Here is a 17203-nt window from a genome sequence, read left to right as displayed (position 1 = left end):
ACACTGTTAAAAGTGATTGATTACGTGGACAAATGTTAAAAGTATTTTTTCTACTACCGTGCGTAAATTACGTACTTTACACACACTTTCAATTGCGTGAAACTTTACTTTATCCACTAGTGTGTGAATAAACATACAGTAGTGAGTAAAAATAGTTATTTTCCTAACAAGTGCGGAAAGTGATACTTTCCCGTACGCGACTGCAGTTGTCCCGAACGACGCGGAGCGGAGTTCGGGCAAGCGGTCAAGTGCGGGAAAGACACTTTACGCATGAGTTAGGAACATTATTTTTTCTACGACCCTATATACAAAAAAGTATGCCAACCCATTTTTCTAAAATTATTTTATTCCAACAAACATAATATACAAAATTTATACAAAACTACAAAAATATAACTAAAAACTAATTATTATAAATATTAATATTGAAAACACAATTTGTTGCATTCTGTAGACTAGTAAGAATTGCCGGTCCAATGGAGTTATTTGGTTTCAACTGGAAGGTAGATGACGTTGGTGAGGATGGCATCGGTTGCAGGTCGCATAAAGATGACGATGACGGTGACGGCAACGGTTTTAAGTCATTTGTAGTACAGAGAATTTTATTTGATATTTTTTTCTTCTGATTCTCGGTGTCCTCCAAATAGCCCTCAGCGACAGTAGTAGACTTCCAGCCACCCAGGCGCTTTAGGTTGGTTATTTCTTCGCCGGAGTCTGCTAGGAACGTTGTCGAAGAACGTCTGAAACTGTGTCCTGTATAACGTTCCGGATTAGGTAGGCGTAAATATGCGGCAATCACTGCTGGCATCTTACCAAAAGTGTTTACGCCAAAACATTGAACTGAGCATTTTCCATTCTTATAATGAATAAAAAATCGGCGGTGTAGAATGGTAGGTGGTCGTAAATCTGCGTACTTTCAAATAGGTTCCATCATTTATTTCTTGAGATAAAACAAATGATCTTGACGAGTGATTTTTGGAATCAGAAATTTTCACAACAATTAATTAGGTTGCCTTTGTCTTGAATGTTGTCGACAGTGATATTTACAAGCTCGGATCTGCGGAGAGCGCCAGCCAGTGCAAAAATGGTACTCACTTTAATCATCTGGTGCTAGCATAACCCTGGATATATCTTCTTGGGTAAAAACTTGTGCTTTCTGTGCTGGAAAACCAATATTTTTTTGTTTAAGAAACGACGTTAGCTTATGGAAGTTTCCTATATCCAAATTTTGTTTTATTTTTACTAAACTTTTTACCATCGAATAGCGGGACCATAATGCATTAGATTTCAAAACCTTAGGTCTGAAAAATACGCCAGAAATACCTCTTCCTTATAAGTTTTGGCCCCTTTCTCCTTACACCATGTAACAAAATGGTCGTATTGCTTCTCATACCTTAGTCTGGATTTGGCAGGTAGCAGCTCGGAATTAGCTTCATTTGCAGCCTTCAAAATGGCTTTGGGAAGTTCTTCGTCGGATGAATCCATTAATATTATTGTATCGGATTCGGTTTAATGTGGTTTAATTTAGAAGATTGTTCTTATTCGGTCACTTCCGAAACGTTTTGAACAACTTTGATATTTTAGTAACAATTACACGCTTGGGTTGTCATAGCAACTGATATCAAACTCGGGTGGTTTGATAGTTGTTTCTCCTTTGAAGAATGTCACTTTCCCGCACTAGTGCGGGAAGGTTTCAAAACTAAAATGCGTGCGGGAAAGTGGGTTAAAACGCACGGTCGTAGAAAAAGATTATTATTGAGTTCTCCATAGAGTACGAGGCTCACATGGTCCCAGGTTCAAGTCACGCTTATGTTATTTTGTATTTTACTACTTATGTGGTAATAATTATTAATTGGTATTTATACACGCCGAAGAAAAAAATTGATAAATATAATAGCTGCACAAATTCGTCTGTTGTTTTGTTTCAATCTTGATTAAAATGTTAAAAATATTAATTAATATAGATATAATATATTTTATAAGGAGAATTATCATTAAACTTCTGTGTTTTGATAGAATTTCCGTTAGTATGAGATATATTGTATTCAATTTCTGCCTAAAGACGTTTTTTCGACTCAAGTAAGTTACAAACATAGCTATTAAGCGTATTGAAAATATTTTTAACATAGATTTGTTATTATTTGAATATCAAAAAGCATTTGGAAGTTCAATGGCAGTTAAACAAAAATATTGTACGATATTTGTGTTACAAGTGATTTTGTTTTTTTTTTCGTTTCGCTCCGCTCATTTCACAAACTATTCCACTCATTAGAACATTTCTTCTTCTTATCTTCTTCTTTAACGTATTGTAGGCCTTAGACTTGCAGTTTCCAACTTGTCATCTCTGATATGTTGATGTCCATGAATCCATCCATCTTTTTGGAGGTCTTCCTAAAGGTCGTCGAGTCAATGGTTTACAGTTTCGTGCGCTCTTTGCTAATCTTTCTCTGGTCATCCTGTCCACGTGTTCGTTACAAGCTCTTCTACGTTTACGTCCCCATCTGACTATGTCTTCCACCTCACATTCGTGTCTTATATATGTGTTGCTCTTTCTGTCTCTTAGTTTGTATCCGCATATGTTTCTGAGTATTTTTATTTCTGTTGTTCGAATGATGTTTTTAGTTGTCAATATGGGTCTAACGCAGGTTTTGTATATTTTAACTTTTGCCTTTTTGTTTGTCTTGGTAATGTCCCGGAGTGCGCCTGATATTCGGCTGGCTTTGTTTGCTTGTCCTTTTACTTCATTTATTCTGTTTTGGTCTGCGCTGATTTGTGTGCCTAGGTAGTCAAATGACATTACCTGTTCTATGGTTTTATTTTCTAGGGCGAGCTTCCACCACATTGGTTCTTTAGAGATGACAAAGGTTTTAGTTTTTGCAATGGATACTTGCATGTTAAAGGTTTCATCTTCGCTCTCTGCCACAATTACAGCGGCATCGGCATAACAGATAATTTATATTGCGCCCGTTGTAAGTGAATATCCTCTTGCTGTATTCTTGACATGATTTATTATTTCGTCCATTATCAGGTTAAACAGTTAAGGAGTCTCCCTGTCGGATACCCTTTGGTTATGTTAGGTGTTTGCCAGATTTTGGTAATTTGTAAGTGAATCTGTTATAGTTTGAATGTCTATTATGGTTTTCAGAAAGTATTTCCTGTTTAGAATGTCTACTACGTCACTTAGCCTTACCCTGTCGAATGCTTAGGTGAGATCTATGAAGTACATGTACGCGGGCTTGCCGTAATCTATAGCTTTTTAACTATTTGTCTGATTGTGAATATGAAATCTATGGTTGATCTATGGTTGATCGATTTCTTCTAAATCCTTATTGCTCTTCCGATGTGTTTACATGTTCATTTAATTTAATGTTGTTTCAATGATTTTTGTAAAAAGCTTCATGGTTGTGTTTAGTAGGGTTATACCTCTATAATTCTCTGGATATTTCCTGTCATCTTTCTTGAATATAGGAATGGTTATGCTCTTTTTTCATTCGTTAGGAACTTCTTTGGATGATAGTATTCTGTTGTAAAGCTTTGTAAGTTCTACCACTAGCTGTTGTCCTCCGTATTTCAATTACTCATGGTATGTTATCTTATCCAGGTACTTTCCTGTTTTTGATCTTTTTTGCGTGTTCTATCGTTACTTCTTCTAATATCTAGAGAGGTTCATTATTTTCTTCATCTTCTTCTTCATTGTTTTCTTTGTTTCCCTCCTCTTCGAGAGTATCTGCGTACAGTTGTTCGAAATAGATTTTCCAGTGGGACTCGTCAATCTGTTGTGTCTGTGTGTATTCTACTATTTCTTGTCTTAGCATTCCCCATCCTCTATCGTGCTCCGTATAGGTAGTTGTTGTTCTTTTCTTCTACTTCTACTTGTAACTAAACCTCATGTTATAAATGACTATTTCTAGCTTATTTTCATAAATTTCTTATATTTCCTGTTGTAACCGCCAAGACACCGTTCATTGTTTTTTTCTTGTGTTCACAGATTCCAAGGCTGGTGATGTGGGTTTAGCTATAACCCAAGCGATGATGCTAACCGGTCTTCTACAGTGGGTAATTCGGCAGTACACAGAATTAGAAAATAATATGACAGGAATAGAGAGAATTCTTGAATACGCAGATACTCCAATAGAAAATAAAACTAAAGGTCAAATTTTGGATAACTGGCCGTCTTTAGGAGAGATAAGATATGAAAACGTGTCTCTAGCCTATAATAATACGGAAAACAAAGTATTGAAAGATATAAGGTGGGTATTCGTCATGAAAGAATCTTTTATTTACATTTATAAAATAATCAAAGCGTATCACGCAAAATAATGTTCTATAAACATTGATATTTATTTACCTGGTTCAAACGTCTAATTATTTCCAGTTTTACAATAAAATCGAAGGAAAAAGTTGGTATAGTAGGAAGAACTGGAGCTGGAAAATCATCCATTATCTCCACATTATTCAGACTATACGATATTGAAGGAAAAATTTTTATCGACAACGTAGAAACCAGTACTCTATCGTTGCAATTTTTGAGATCTAACATCGCCATCATCCCTCAAGATCCCATACTATTTTCAGGTAGGAAAAAAATTTGTTTTTGGTTGTAGCAAATTGGTTCTGCTCTCAACTGTTTTTTCATTGTAAATATTTTAACCTTGAATATCTAATATCTCGTACGCTTCTCCATCTTAGATGGGGATAACTGTACTCTATAGTTTAATGCAATAAAATCTATGAATAATAGTCCAAGCGCTGAAGCCAAAATTTTACAAAAACCTGACATTAAATCTGATAGTAATGATTTTTGGCATACGAGTGGTTTTTGGAGAGTACTTAAAGAAAATAGTTAAAGAAAAGTTTAGAAAATTTCGCTACAATATATAGAAACAAGTGTTTGAAGCGTGAAAATTTTCACAAAAAAAGTTTCTGCATGTCTTTTCGAAAAATAAACGATTTTGAAGATACGTTGCCCTGAAGTGCTGTTTTTCAATAATGGATCCCTGGTGCAAGATTTGTGATACGTATGCTCAAGTTAATTAGGCTGTAACTGTGTGGATTCGTGATTTGAATAGACTGAAATCACATTTTGCTAATAATTTTTATAAATTTGATTTGCTGGTTATACACAATTGATATTTGTAATCTGAAAACAGCTTTCACAGTACGAATTATTTATTTATGACTTTTAGAGTCGTATTCCAAAAAATTGCACCATGATATTTTATTGTGTGTAACTTCACATCAATCGAAGTTTTAATTTATTATATGATGGTAAGTAATTACCCAAGCATCATCTTTATTCAATTATTGAAAGCGATCCTTGTGAACTTGCGTGTCGACTCGTTTACCGTGTGAGAAATCGTCGATTATTTCAAAATAAAACTGGCCTGAGATTATCCAAAAAAATGAGGGTCATTACAAGAAAAAATATGTTCTGAAATACAGATTCTCACAGTAATGAAGCTAAAATAAATGAGATAGACTTAGTATCCGTATCAAAAAAGTTTCAATGTGTTTTGGACAATTTCCGGATTATTTAAAGAAAGATTAATAGAAATTTTCTTATCCCACGTTTTAGGGCGCATATCCTGAAAGGTCAGTGTCTCGGGATTGGAATGACAAGTAGCATTTTTCAAGAATCTGCACTTTGATACTTGTTCAGAAAAATGTGATTGATTTTAGCTAAATACAATGAAAGAATGTTATATTTCATTTGTTCAATTCTGACCTACTGAATCTTGGGTCATACTCTGTTTGTCCAAATAATACCGTTAAATCACATTGTTTATTTATTAAACAAAATTATTTCAGCTTAGGATCACAAATACTTTTGACAACACTTGCTGAAGGTTTTTTTTTCAAAATCTGTTTACTTTGGGACTTTTCAGCCAAAAAGAACAGAGTTATAAAGATTTTAGTCGAGCGTGACGGCAAGTCTTTAAGAATTCGGAGTTGTTGACGCGTAGATTTGATATGACCAAGTTCATTATCTTGTAATGAAAGCATTTTTCGGTAAACTATATATAAATCTCCTTTGTGCACATATTTTCACGTTCTATATGTTTATTCATATACATAGTATTGAAATTTTCAATCCCTTCCACGTTATTCACAAAATACCAATTTTCCGGGTTTCTCCAGGAGTTTTCCCCAGTTTCCATATCCGTTCGCGTGTGGAACAATTTTTCTTCTTAATGTTCGAGAATTGCTCATATACCAAAACTCATTCCTATTGATTTTAATGTCAGATTAAAACCGTTAGTCCCTGGATTATAATCGAACTACCCGTTTTTGAAGTAACATTTCAATTTGAAATGAAACACCCTTTTATTTTTAGACCAGCACATCTGCCAGACCACAAAAATGTTGGTACAATGCGTTTTACTTGTAAATTGGATATAACTGCCAAACCTAGAATAGTGAATCATGAATAGAAGACTGAATAACGAGTATCAGTTTTTATTGATGTACCAACTCCCATGCATATTTACAACCCCCCATTTTGTACATATTTCTAAGTTAATATGTATTCCTAGATTCATTCCTACGTCCAATAACTCTAATACAAAAATTATGAAAAACTGGAGTAAATTCAATTAATATACCCACTGATAAATGTGATGATCAACTCTTAATGCTGAAAAAATGGTTATTGAAGGAAACAAAGATTCTGGAAGTGGTTAAACCAGAAGGTCACGCATTTTGTACGTCACAATTTTCTATTTATACATTCGTTTTCTTGGAAATGCTCTGTCTTTCATGGTCTGTTCAATCCCCTTCTTCCAGGTCCTTGAGGATCGTTTTGCTCTATTCTGCGGTTGATACATCAATGCTTTCGGCCACCTGTTCTACTCCATCCTCATCATATGTCCGTACCAGAGCAGCTGCTTAGTCTGTATTCTCATTGAAGTCTTGTATACTCGACCTGTTCTTCGTCATTCCGTATATTCTCTGCTCTAGATATCCTGCACGATCCACTTAAGTAGTCGATTTCCAGAGCCTCTTTATTTTCTCTTGTCAATATAGAGCCTCTTCTTTATTCATGTTAGGGTCTACGCAGAAATACTTGCTATTGAAAGACGTGTGGAAATAAATCTAGAAATGAGTACGATACGGGAATCCATTCTGCCACTTAGACTGCCACTAAAGACTCCAACTCCCGAGTTACTAATTAAAAACTGTTCTGGAAATGCTATGGGAAACTAAATGAATCAGAAAAGAACATTTAAATTCTGGAAATCAAAGGAAATGTTGAGATAATTTTACCGATCCAAAAAACCAGATCTTCAAGAAGACTTTCAGAACATGATCTGGGACTGGATCAATTGGAAAAGTATAAATATGCTACAGCTTCTTATTTGCTCTCTTACAATAGCTAGTGAGGCCCCAGGCACGACCAATGAGACTAAAATTGGCTATAAAACTGAACCCATAGTAGATATTGGTGCTAGTTACGCCAAATCGGAGGAATGATCAAATCTTTAGCTGTGAGTCGAACGATACCTGTTTCATGGATATTACGACTGTTTTTTATTAGCCAATTTTTATTTTCTCTGGAGCAGTTCTCAGAACTCATTCAATATTTTCTAAAATATTTACCTCTTATTCTTTCTTTCTATAGCTATTGACAGAAGTGGAGCTAGTACTAGAGATATTTATCTTCTTCTAATATTATTATTGTTTGTTAAATTCCAAGAGCATCTTAGTGAAGTAATGAAGTAGGAAAATAATCCTTAAAAATTGCTATTCTACTAACGCCGTTAATTATGTTATAGGTTCAATTAGAACAAACTTAGATCCCAAAGGAAATCATTCTGATGACGAAATATGGAGAGCAATAGGTCAAGTCAATATTAAAAAGCTTTTCACCAATCTAGATGACCAGATTGTTGAAGGCGGTAGCAACTATAGGTAACTAACTTAGTATTTGGCAGAATTTTCTGTTCATAGACTTTAAACGGGGTGTCTCCAGTGTATAAAGAGAGACATGTTGAATGTCTAAAAATTGATATGAAGAACACCACATAAAGAATTAGAATTACACATCAGTGACAGAGAAAAAAGATAGATAGTAAAAATCTAAGAGTAGATTAAGAGGGAGCTAAAGCAAAATGTACATCCAGAAATAGTGTTTAATAAGACACATTTGATACAGCCAAAATGGGAGTAATGATAAGTTTCAATATTTAAGAGTCTTTTTGGAAAGGGGAAATTTTGTTTGATCTACCATGGGCGTAGATACCTCATTTTATATATTTATAAATACTACTTTTAAAAATATGTATCTTATACGAGAAAGTATTCGTTAAAATGTACCTGCCTATAAAGGCGTATGGTTTAAACAGGGTACCAGACGTAATCTGAGCCCTTTTTGTACTCCATTGGTTTTTTTCTGGAAAAACCATAAAGGAAAATAATTTTTTTGCGAATAAAATATTTCAATTCCAAAGTATCTTCATAAATATTAATGGTAGTCATAATCGTCTGTACTAGAGTCCTCATTTGATTGAATTATGGAGGGTGGAAAGAGGGTGATACAACATAGTCATCTTCTTCTTTGATAACATGTTCCGAAGCTCTTGCCAGTCTGCTGCTAGAACTTTCTCTACGAGTTCTATAACCTCTTTGCACAGTTTTAGCTAAATGTACGGAAATGCAAAGGTTGAGTCAGAAGCAGATGCAAAACAGACCTTTCAGAGTTATAAACGAGGAATATAATTTTGAAGTTCAATCTTTAGAGCAAAAAGAATATGAGGTGAAAAAATATAGAGGGTGGCCTACATAATAACCCAGGGGAGCTCAAAATATTACTATTGTGGGCAGTTTACCTCTATACCAAGTTGCATCTCTGAGGTATTATAGTAGGGTACAAAAATATGGAAAAAAATTACAGAAAAAGATAAAAATATGTCAAAGTGTTACATTTTTAGAGCAGCGGGGAGCACATTGTTACAATTTTTACATTATTGTCAAAATGAAAATAGTTGTCAAACAATTCATACATTTGATCACTTCTATAGTTAGTATTTTCATTCACCTATTAAAATATGATTTAAAAGTTATCAAAATCAATGTTATTTTTTCGAAATGCAGTTTTTCTGCGCCCTGATTTGGATAAATCTTCTACTGAATCAGTTTCGTTAAACCTTTTCACTAATTCGCCGACAATAGATCTTTTTATAGGATTTCGGTTAGGATATAAATTATTGAAGATATTACACGTTTCTTGTTGACTTCTACGCCCATCACCTTATCCTAATATGATTAAAATAATTTATTGGAACGTCAAATGTATTATTATAACTTCGGCAGAGATAATTTGAATATAGCTATAATTCCTAAATTATGGCATTTAGGTATAGGAAACATTAGATGAAAAATAACAAGTATTTCTTAAGGATTTCTAAAAGCGAGAAATATACAGGGTGATTCATTTGAAAAATAAATTGAAAGATCTGACAACCACCATAAAATCAGCCGTATCACAATTGATAGAAAGCGTACAAGCCGTTTCCGAGATAATTTAGGCGTTCCATACATAACATTCGGTATAACAACTTACGCCGAAAAATTTTTTAAGCTGATTCTCCATAAAAAACTACCTAAAATCAAGACAAATAATCACGAAAAACATATAAAAAGGTCTAAAGAGTGAAAAGTTAATAAAAATAAATAGTAGTTAAACATTATGAACACCACAACATAAGTCTTAAGTTTATTTCTGCTGGATGACCAGAAAATTTGGAAGTTATATATTTAGATGAAACTAACAAAAAAAACTGCAAATGAACGTCACGTCTTAGCATTTCTATTCCATAACAATTATTCCTTTTGACAGCTCAGGCCAGCGACAATTAATTTGTTTAGCAAGAGCGTTAATAAGTAAAAATAAAATCATCGTCATGGATGAAGCAACGTCTAATATGGATATCGAAACATGTTCTGTACTTCAGAAGACGATGAAAACCAGTTTTTCCGATTGTACTGTATTGACGATAGCTCACAAGATAAATACGGTAATGGACTGCGATAGGGTGAGTTTATTTTTCTTCTGGTAATGTCTATCCGCATCCGGATGTTGGCAATGTTATATGTGTTATACAGGGTGGGCCAGAAAGTTTTGCGTAGTTAACAAAATTATAATAAAAAAAACTAAATATAATTCACATACAATTTTTTATTTTATTTGAAATATACATCTGGGAAATTCATTTTTAAAAAGAACATCATCCAGGTGTGCACTATAGCGCTGCAAACATTCCTCGAATCTAGATCTTAAATTGGTAAAAACTCGCTGGCACATTGCGCTGCTATTTGTTCTCGGATGTTGGTCCTTCAACTGATTAAGCGAGGCTAGGTTATTGGAGTAGACTCTGGTATCCCCTCATGAAAAATCCGGTGATGTTAGGTCCAGACTTCTAGGCGGCCATGCAATGAAACCTCAGCAAGATATCAATTTCCAAGCAAACAACAAGTTAACCACCGCCAAAGAGGCATTAGAAGTATGGCATGTCACGTCATCTTGTTGAAATCATGTCGTACGATTATAGGTTTCAAATTGTTGCAGTTTCGAAAAAAAAAACCTTTAACATGGCTATGTATCGTTCAGAATTTACAGTGACAGATTGCCCCTGTTTATTTTGAAAGAAATGGCTTCCGTGCGCTGATATGGCCGCTCAAACGATTACTTTAAGCAAATGCAGAGGCTTTTGATGTTTTGCACGTGGATTTTCTGCACAAGCCACAAGGTCGGCTGATCTCTAACTCGTTGAATTGTGTCTTCTGTTCTTGTTGATCTTGGGCGTCCTGTGAGCTGATTAAGAGTCGAACCAGTAGCTTCGAACTTTCTGACCCACGATCGAATCACACTTTCCCTCGGATACTGATTTATGTCATGTAATCCAAACTCGTGTCGAAAAAAACGTCAAACAATAGAGCACGAATCGCTATTTTTGTAATAATGTTTAATGCAGAGTGCACGTTGCGCTCCGATGGAGTGATCTAGCCCACCCTGTATATACGTTTTACGTTAGACACAACCAATCTATGTCATCTGTCATGACGTGGAGTATGAATTCGATTCTGAACCGGAAAGCATACGTAATGTCCTCTTGTAAGAATAATGTATTTTATATTCTAATAAAACGTTGTTTGAAGTATCACAGTATTTAATACCAAATTGATATGGCGCAGTCAGTAGTCAATATTCTATAAACGTTACAGAGACTAAAAATTAATTTGTAAAATTTTAATTTTAAAGTGAATATAAGTCTTTGGAGATGCTTTATCAGGAGCAAATTATGATAACAAAAACTTCTCGATCATAGAATAAGAAATAAAAGCTCATTTAGATATAATACAGTATAGCAGTATTAGTCCAAAATAATTTTAAGAGTTGTAAATAGAAAGGGATGAAGAGTTGAAGAGAATCCTCATGGATAGTTGACCTAAGGAAAAGGAAAAAAGTTAATATGCTTCTAAGACCATATTTGAAGATTAGTAATCAACTTAGTCTGTTACGGAGCAACGTTTGTAGGTAATTCCGAAATCAATGAGAGATTAGATATTAGAAAAAATACATTTCAATCATCTTTGTATGCAGAAAAGTATACTGAAAGCATGTTATTGGCCCTATATAAATAAAGAAATAACTGTCAAAGTGAAAAATTGTTTCACTAGCTTTAGTTTCCATAATATGAACCAAAAAGAGAGTCTTATTTTAAAAAAATTACCTAATAGGCCTTGGCAACACATACCTGCAGATTTATTTTGCAATTCAACGAAAATCAATACCTTTTGATTGTAGATCTCTTCTCTAAATATCCAGAGGTATGTTGCTTGAAAACAAATACTACACATCAATTCATTAGGGAGACCAGATATATACAGATAATGGTCCTCAGTTTACTAACAAGCAGTCTCGGCAATTTTTAAAAGATGGAAAGTGTCAGATAAAACGGGTTCACCCAGGTATCCGCAATCTAGCCAATTCATTGAAAGACATGTTCAAACAGTGGAAAGGACACTGAAAAAGGCTCTAAAAGATAATAAGGATATGTACTTATCAATATTAGAATTGCGTAGTGTCTCAGGTTGGATAGTATTTTGCCAAGTATCGAAATTTTCGTGTTATAATACCAGTAATGTTATAAAAATTTTTGATAGTGAGAAAATCAAACAAAAAGCAAATTATGACTAATCAGTTTTGTACCCCACTAGAATCTGGTGATCAAAGAGATAATTCAGATAAATAATAACCTGGTGTAATATTGAAAGTAGATCCAAAAGATCTAGATTATTAAATGTAACTGTAATGAAAAAGCATTTGGTGCTTTCTTTTTATACACTGAGGTACAGCCGTCTTGTCCCAAAAACTCCACCAACATGCTTTCATTCCACTTCTAAGAGATCTTGATGGAAGCGTTCCCCGCGATCACTTTTGTGATTTCCCAACAAGTTCTTACACACGTTTTGGAATGTAAGCCAAGCACGTTTTTCTTTTTGATCTAGAAATTCAATAAATGTCGAATCTTGGAGAAAATGTCTAATTTGGAGACCCACAAAAACTCCTTCCTTGAATTTACTTCGCTAAGACGAGGAAATTAATTTTACAAAAATTCTTACTTCCATAAACTGCTTGATCAATACAAGTTTGATGTTAATAATATTGTTAATATTTTCCTTTGGGACCAAAGGATCGTGGGCGACATTTTTCTAACCAGGGATAAAATTGTGTCACAGAGGCCAGTTGCCTACGGTGTAATGTTTGTCTCGGGCTCGACTAACCCATTTACAAAGGAAGCAACAACATTTTTTGAATCCTGCTTGCAGGCCCGTGACTAGAGCAACAACTTTTAACAACTAATTTTATCAAGGATTTAGCTAATATTTTCGTACGTCTCCTTCATATCATCAGGATATACGACTGGAATTGATGATAAGTCATTACCATTTGCCAACAGGATAATTTTTGAGCTTATTTTCAGCGAATCTATGAACAATTTCCATTAGTCTGGTTCACATGGCATCTTTAGCTCTATAATCAATGAATTGGCATTAGGGCAGAGCACTAGGCCTTTATCTTCCGCGAAAAGTAATTTTAGGTGTTTGCTCCAGTAAAACAACATCTTCATACCCTATGCTATGAATTTTTTTACTTGGTTTCGAATGTTCCCCACAAGCGGAGGGTGATGGGGAAAAACTGAGGTCATATGTGAATTCAGGATGACATTTTACATAAGAATCGTCAAGAATGGAGTCAGGGCCGATTTTCATGCAGACCAGTGTAATATACGCGATAATTAAAATAAATAATCAATATTCACAATTTTTATCTGCGACACTTAGAGACTACGAGACTCTCCGTACGATATTTGAAAATCCCGTCTGGTCTAGAAAGGAAAATTCAGAGTATCGTCTCGAGTCGTGTTTCAAAAGCGTGACGAGACGAGTCTCAAGCAAACAAAAATATCGTGGGGAATACTAGGAGTTATCGACTCATCTTGTATGTTTCAATAATTCTTATCAGTAACAACATTTTTTTAGGTAATGGTGGTGGATCATGGCGAAATTGTTGAATTCGATGACCCTCAAGTTCTTAGAAATAAAGAAGATGGATTCTTTTATAACATGATAAAACACTCAGGACTGGAATAATAAAATTTGATAAACGTGCCTATTCATAAAATTTGTGTAAATAAAATAATTTATAATATATTATATGGGTGTTTTTTTAACTGCATTAACATAATTTTGTCCAGGCAATTTAGGAAAAATCGCTTGGTATTCCACGATATGTGTGAAACTTTGTATTTCGGTGATGGAAAGTGTGTACAAAGACATATCTTTATCCGTGGTCTGAAATAATTTTTGTCATTCTTAAAAACACCTAAATGTGTTTAAGTTAATTTCTCATTTTTTCCTTATAGCTTCGTTGCTGGTGAATTTACTTAAAAAAAGTTAAATCATTTTTTACTTGTAATAGACCTATAAAAGTAGATGTACGTTGAAAAATATTAATTAGTTCAAAAGATAAACGAAAATAACAATAACTATTGTTGTTTATACATAAACAATTGTAAAGGAGCTTATTTATTATCATTGGGTAAATTTCTTTATTTTTTATACATATCTGTGATCAATTAGGTTCTCATATTAAATAGTGTTTAACTATGCAAGATATCAAATTAAAAAAAATCATCCTTTTATCGCAATTAGACCCCCAGAGAAGTACGGCTAAACATTTTTTATGTAATGATAGTACTATAAATAAAAAGTTATTGGGTATTTTTTTTTTCGTCACCTCGCTAAATTTGTTGTACATAGTTAATTTTTCACTTTCCCGATCTGTATCTCCGTGGTTTGTCAACAAAACTGAATTTTTTTTTAAATGCAAGCTATTTTTATGCACTTTCGATTTACGTAACAAAAAACAAAAAGTTATGAAAAAAAGACGTATTCGCACGAGATTTCATTTTGCAACTAAGGGGATTTTGAAAAAAAATTCTCTTGATTGCAAAATTCCATTTTTTTTCTAAATAAACGTCGACTTCTTAGTTTTTTGTTATTGCTGTTAATTTACTTATATGGTCATAAGTCATGAACCATTAAACTTTTACTTAACTGCTACTTTACTTAACAATTACAATACTCAATGACAATAACTAAACTCCTTTATAATTGTTCATCTAGAAACAACAATAGTCATTGTCATTTTCATTTATCTCTTGAACTAATTAATATTTTTCAACGTGCAGCGTCTACTTTTATAGGTATTTTAATGACAAAAAAAATGATTTAACTTTTTTATGTAAAATCACCAGCAACGAAGCTATACGCAAAAATTGAGAAATTGCCTTATAATCTGACATATATACGTGTTTTTGACAATGATAAAAAATTATTTCAGACCACGGATAAAGATATGTCTTTGTACACACTTTCCATCACCGAAATACAAAGTTTCACACATATCGTGGAAAACTAGGCAGAATGATGATTTTTAGGCTATCTCGACTGGACTAATTATCTTCAGCAACTTTTCCAGAACTTAGAAGACACTTACGTGGTAAACTATTTTCTTCAGATAATGAAGTTATATGTACTTACATTAAATCTATGGTTTGCAAAAGTTGAATAATCTTTCTCGTTTTTCGAATCTTTAGGACAGGAAGAATCAAATCCTTAGCCTTTGGAATCTCCAGAAAACGAGGGAATCTACCCGATCCTTTTCCACAAGGGAAAAACAATACTTATGAGCGGACTTAATTCTTTTCGCGCTAGCTAGCAAGTCTTTGACAGACCTAAGAGTTAGTACTAAGGCGCGGACAATACGCTGCTCAGAAGTTATATCCTATCGAATCATCAATGTTTGTTTTTCTTTTAAAAAGCTATGGAAAAAAACTATCGAGTCTCATATTAGAGCAGAACTGCTTATTAACTGCTTCTGATCTGTATAGTCTAATGAGGAAACTGGAAAAAGCTAAAAAGTCTACAAAGATAGAGTTATGAGTTTCTATAGATATTGTAGGTGCCCTGTCCAATAGGGCAATATACTTCATCAATCAGATAATGGCAAGACAAGGAGTCGAAGCATTGGATTCAACATAAGTTACAAAGCAATAACTACAAATCCTCTAAAGGCATGAGTAGTCGATAAATTACTAACGAAGCCAGCCATCGCAGGGTACAGTCTGTGAAAGAGATTTGTCTCTTATTCTACTAACTGGACTAAGACATTAGAAGATTTATTGGTATAATCTTTGGACTCAACTTTGGAAAATAAGAGAAACGAGTGCTGGGAAATGTCAAAAAAGACAGAAACTGAGCATAAGAAAGAAGAAGAAGATAGCAAAATGTGAAACAGCAACTGATATAAACTACTTACAACAAATTGCAGAAGAAATATTATTAAAACAGATATTAGAAGCTAGAATATTGAAGAAGTTCAGAGGAAAAACCAAGAAGAGCAAGGTTAAAGAATGTGAGCTGACAGCAGATGAAAGAAACTTTGAGAATGCTTATCAAGTACAGAAGTAAGTGAGAGAGAGGTTATGAGGAATATTTACACACTTATAAAGATACGGGGTAGAAGAATTAAGTAAGTGAACAAATTTATTAGTTATTACATAAATGCATTCCACTGTTTATTCTTCTTCCTCTTCTTCTTCTTTCTTACATAATAGGCCCGGTCCTTATTCAATAACTTTCCTCATCCTGGCTCTAAATTATCACTCCACCTCTTTCTTGAACGACCTCTGCTCCATGCTCAAATTGAAATTTATCCCTTGCTATTTTTACCAGTCTATCGTCTGTCATTCGACTTGTTGTTTCATTGTTTTTTACTGCGTTATACCCATTCTTCAATGTCTGTTGTTTTCGCTTCGTTCTCAGTCTAGTAGTGTTTATCCCAAGACTTGACAATTTCCATTTTCGGGGTCTCCAAGAGCTCTTTCGTTTTTGATATTTCTGGTCTTGTTTTTGATTTATATGTCTTATAGTTGCTTTTTTAATTCTTGTCATTGTTTCTTGTGTTAGGTCTTTGTTCCACCATATTACGTTCTGCAGATATTTCGCGACCTTATTTGCTTCAGCTACTTGTTCTCTTACCTTGTCTTCTACGTATCTATAACTGGTTATATGAACTACCAAACCAAAAGGTGTGCTCTAGGTTAGTGCTGGAGTTCAAGAAAAAACTACAAAATCTGGTAACTAATGTGTGTGATTACAAGCCAAAGTACCTCATCGACTTCTCAAAGGGAATTGGACATTAGTAACGTGATGTGGGGCACGACTGGCCTATCTGAAGGCGTATATGCTTAACGACCCCTTAGGCGCCCACAACGTAACTATGACCTATGAACTAGTTGTATCAATTCCAAGGTACTTGTATTTCATTCTCTATTATATTATTTGACATTCTATTTCTAATTTGCATCTACTGGTTTCCTGTGAGATTAATGGTATTTAATAATCTTTTAAGATCATCATTATTTTCAGCACATATTATGACGTATCAGCATAGCACAGGATCTTGGTTTCTCTGTCACTCCTTTGCCTAGCCGCATCTTTGGTTTTTATTTGTTTACCACTGGTACTAGCCTGAATTTCATTATCTGAGTATATGTTTTCGATGGTCTTGATTATATTGATAAATTTCTATTCCACTATAATACAGTCAAAGGCTTCTTTTGAGGTCAATGAAGTA

General features: G+C 34.0%; 1 protein-coding gene across 1 annotated transcript in view; it reads left to right on the top strand.

Annotated features, from left to right (window-relative positions):
• LOC130449648 (ATP-binding cassette sub-family C member 4-like) overlaps positions 1 to 13716 on the top strand; it is a 51815-nt gene extending 38099 nt beyond the window's left edge. The window contains exons 11-15 of the mRNA XM_056787596.1: positions 3989 to 4250; positions 4376 to 4575; positions 7773 to 7908; positions 9836 to 10031; positions 13543 to 13716. Of these exons, the coding sequence (XP_056643574.1) occupies positions 3989 to 4250; positions 4376 to 4575; positions 7773 to 7908; positions 9836 to 10031; positions 13543 to 13653 (905 nt within the window). The 3' untranslated portion in view covers positions 13654 to 13716. The remainder of the gene's footprint in view (positions 1 to 3988; positions 4251 to 4375; positions 4576 to 7772; positions 7909 to 9835; positions 10032 to 13542) is intronic.
• The last annotated feature ends 3487 nt before the right edge of the window (positions 13717 to 17203 follow it).

Source organism: Diorhabda sublineata, chromosome 10 (genome assembly GCF_026230105.1).
Source record: "Diorhabda sublineata isolate icDioSubl1.1 chromosome 10, icDioSubl1.1, whole genome shotgun sequence".
In the NCBI taxonomy this organism is placed as follows: Eukaryota; Metazoa; Arthropoda; class Insecta; order Coleoptera; family Chrysomelidae; genus Diorhabda; species Diorhabda sublineata.
The sequence above is the reverse complement of the archived record's forward strand: the minus strand, read 5'-3'. Positions and strand labels throughout refer to the sequence as shown.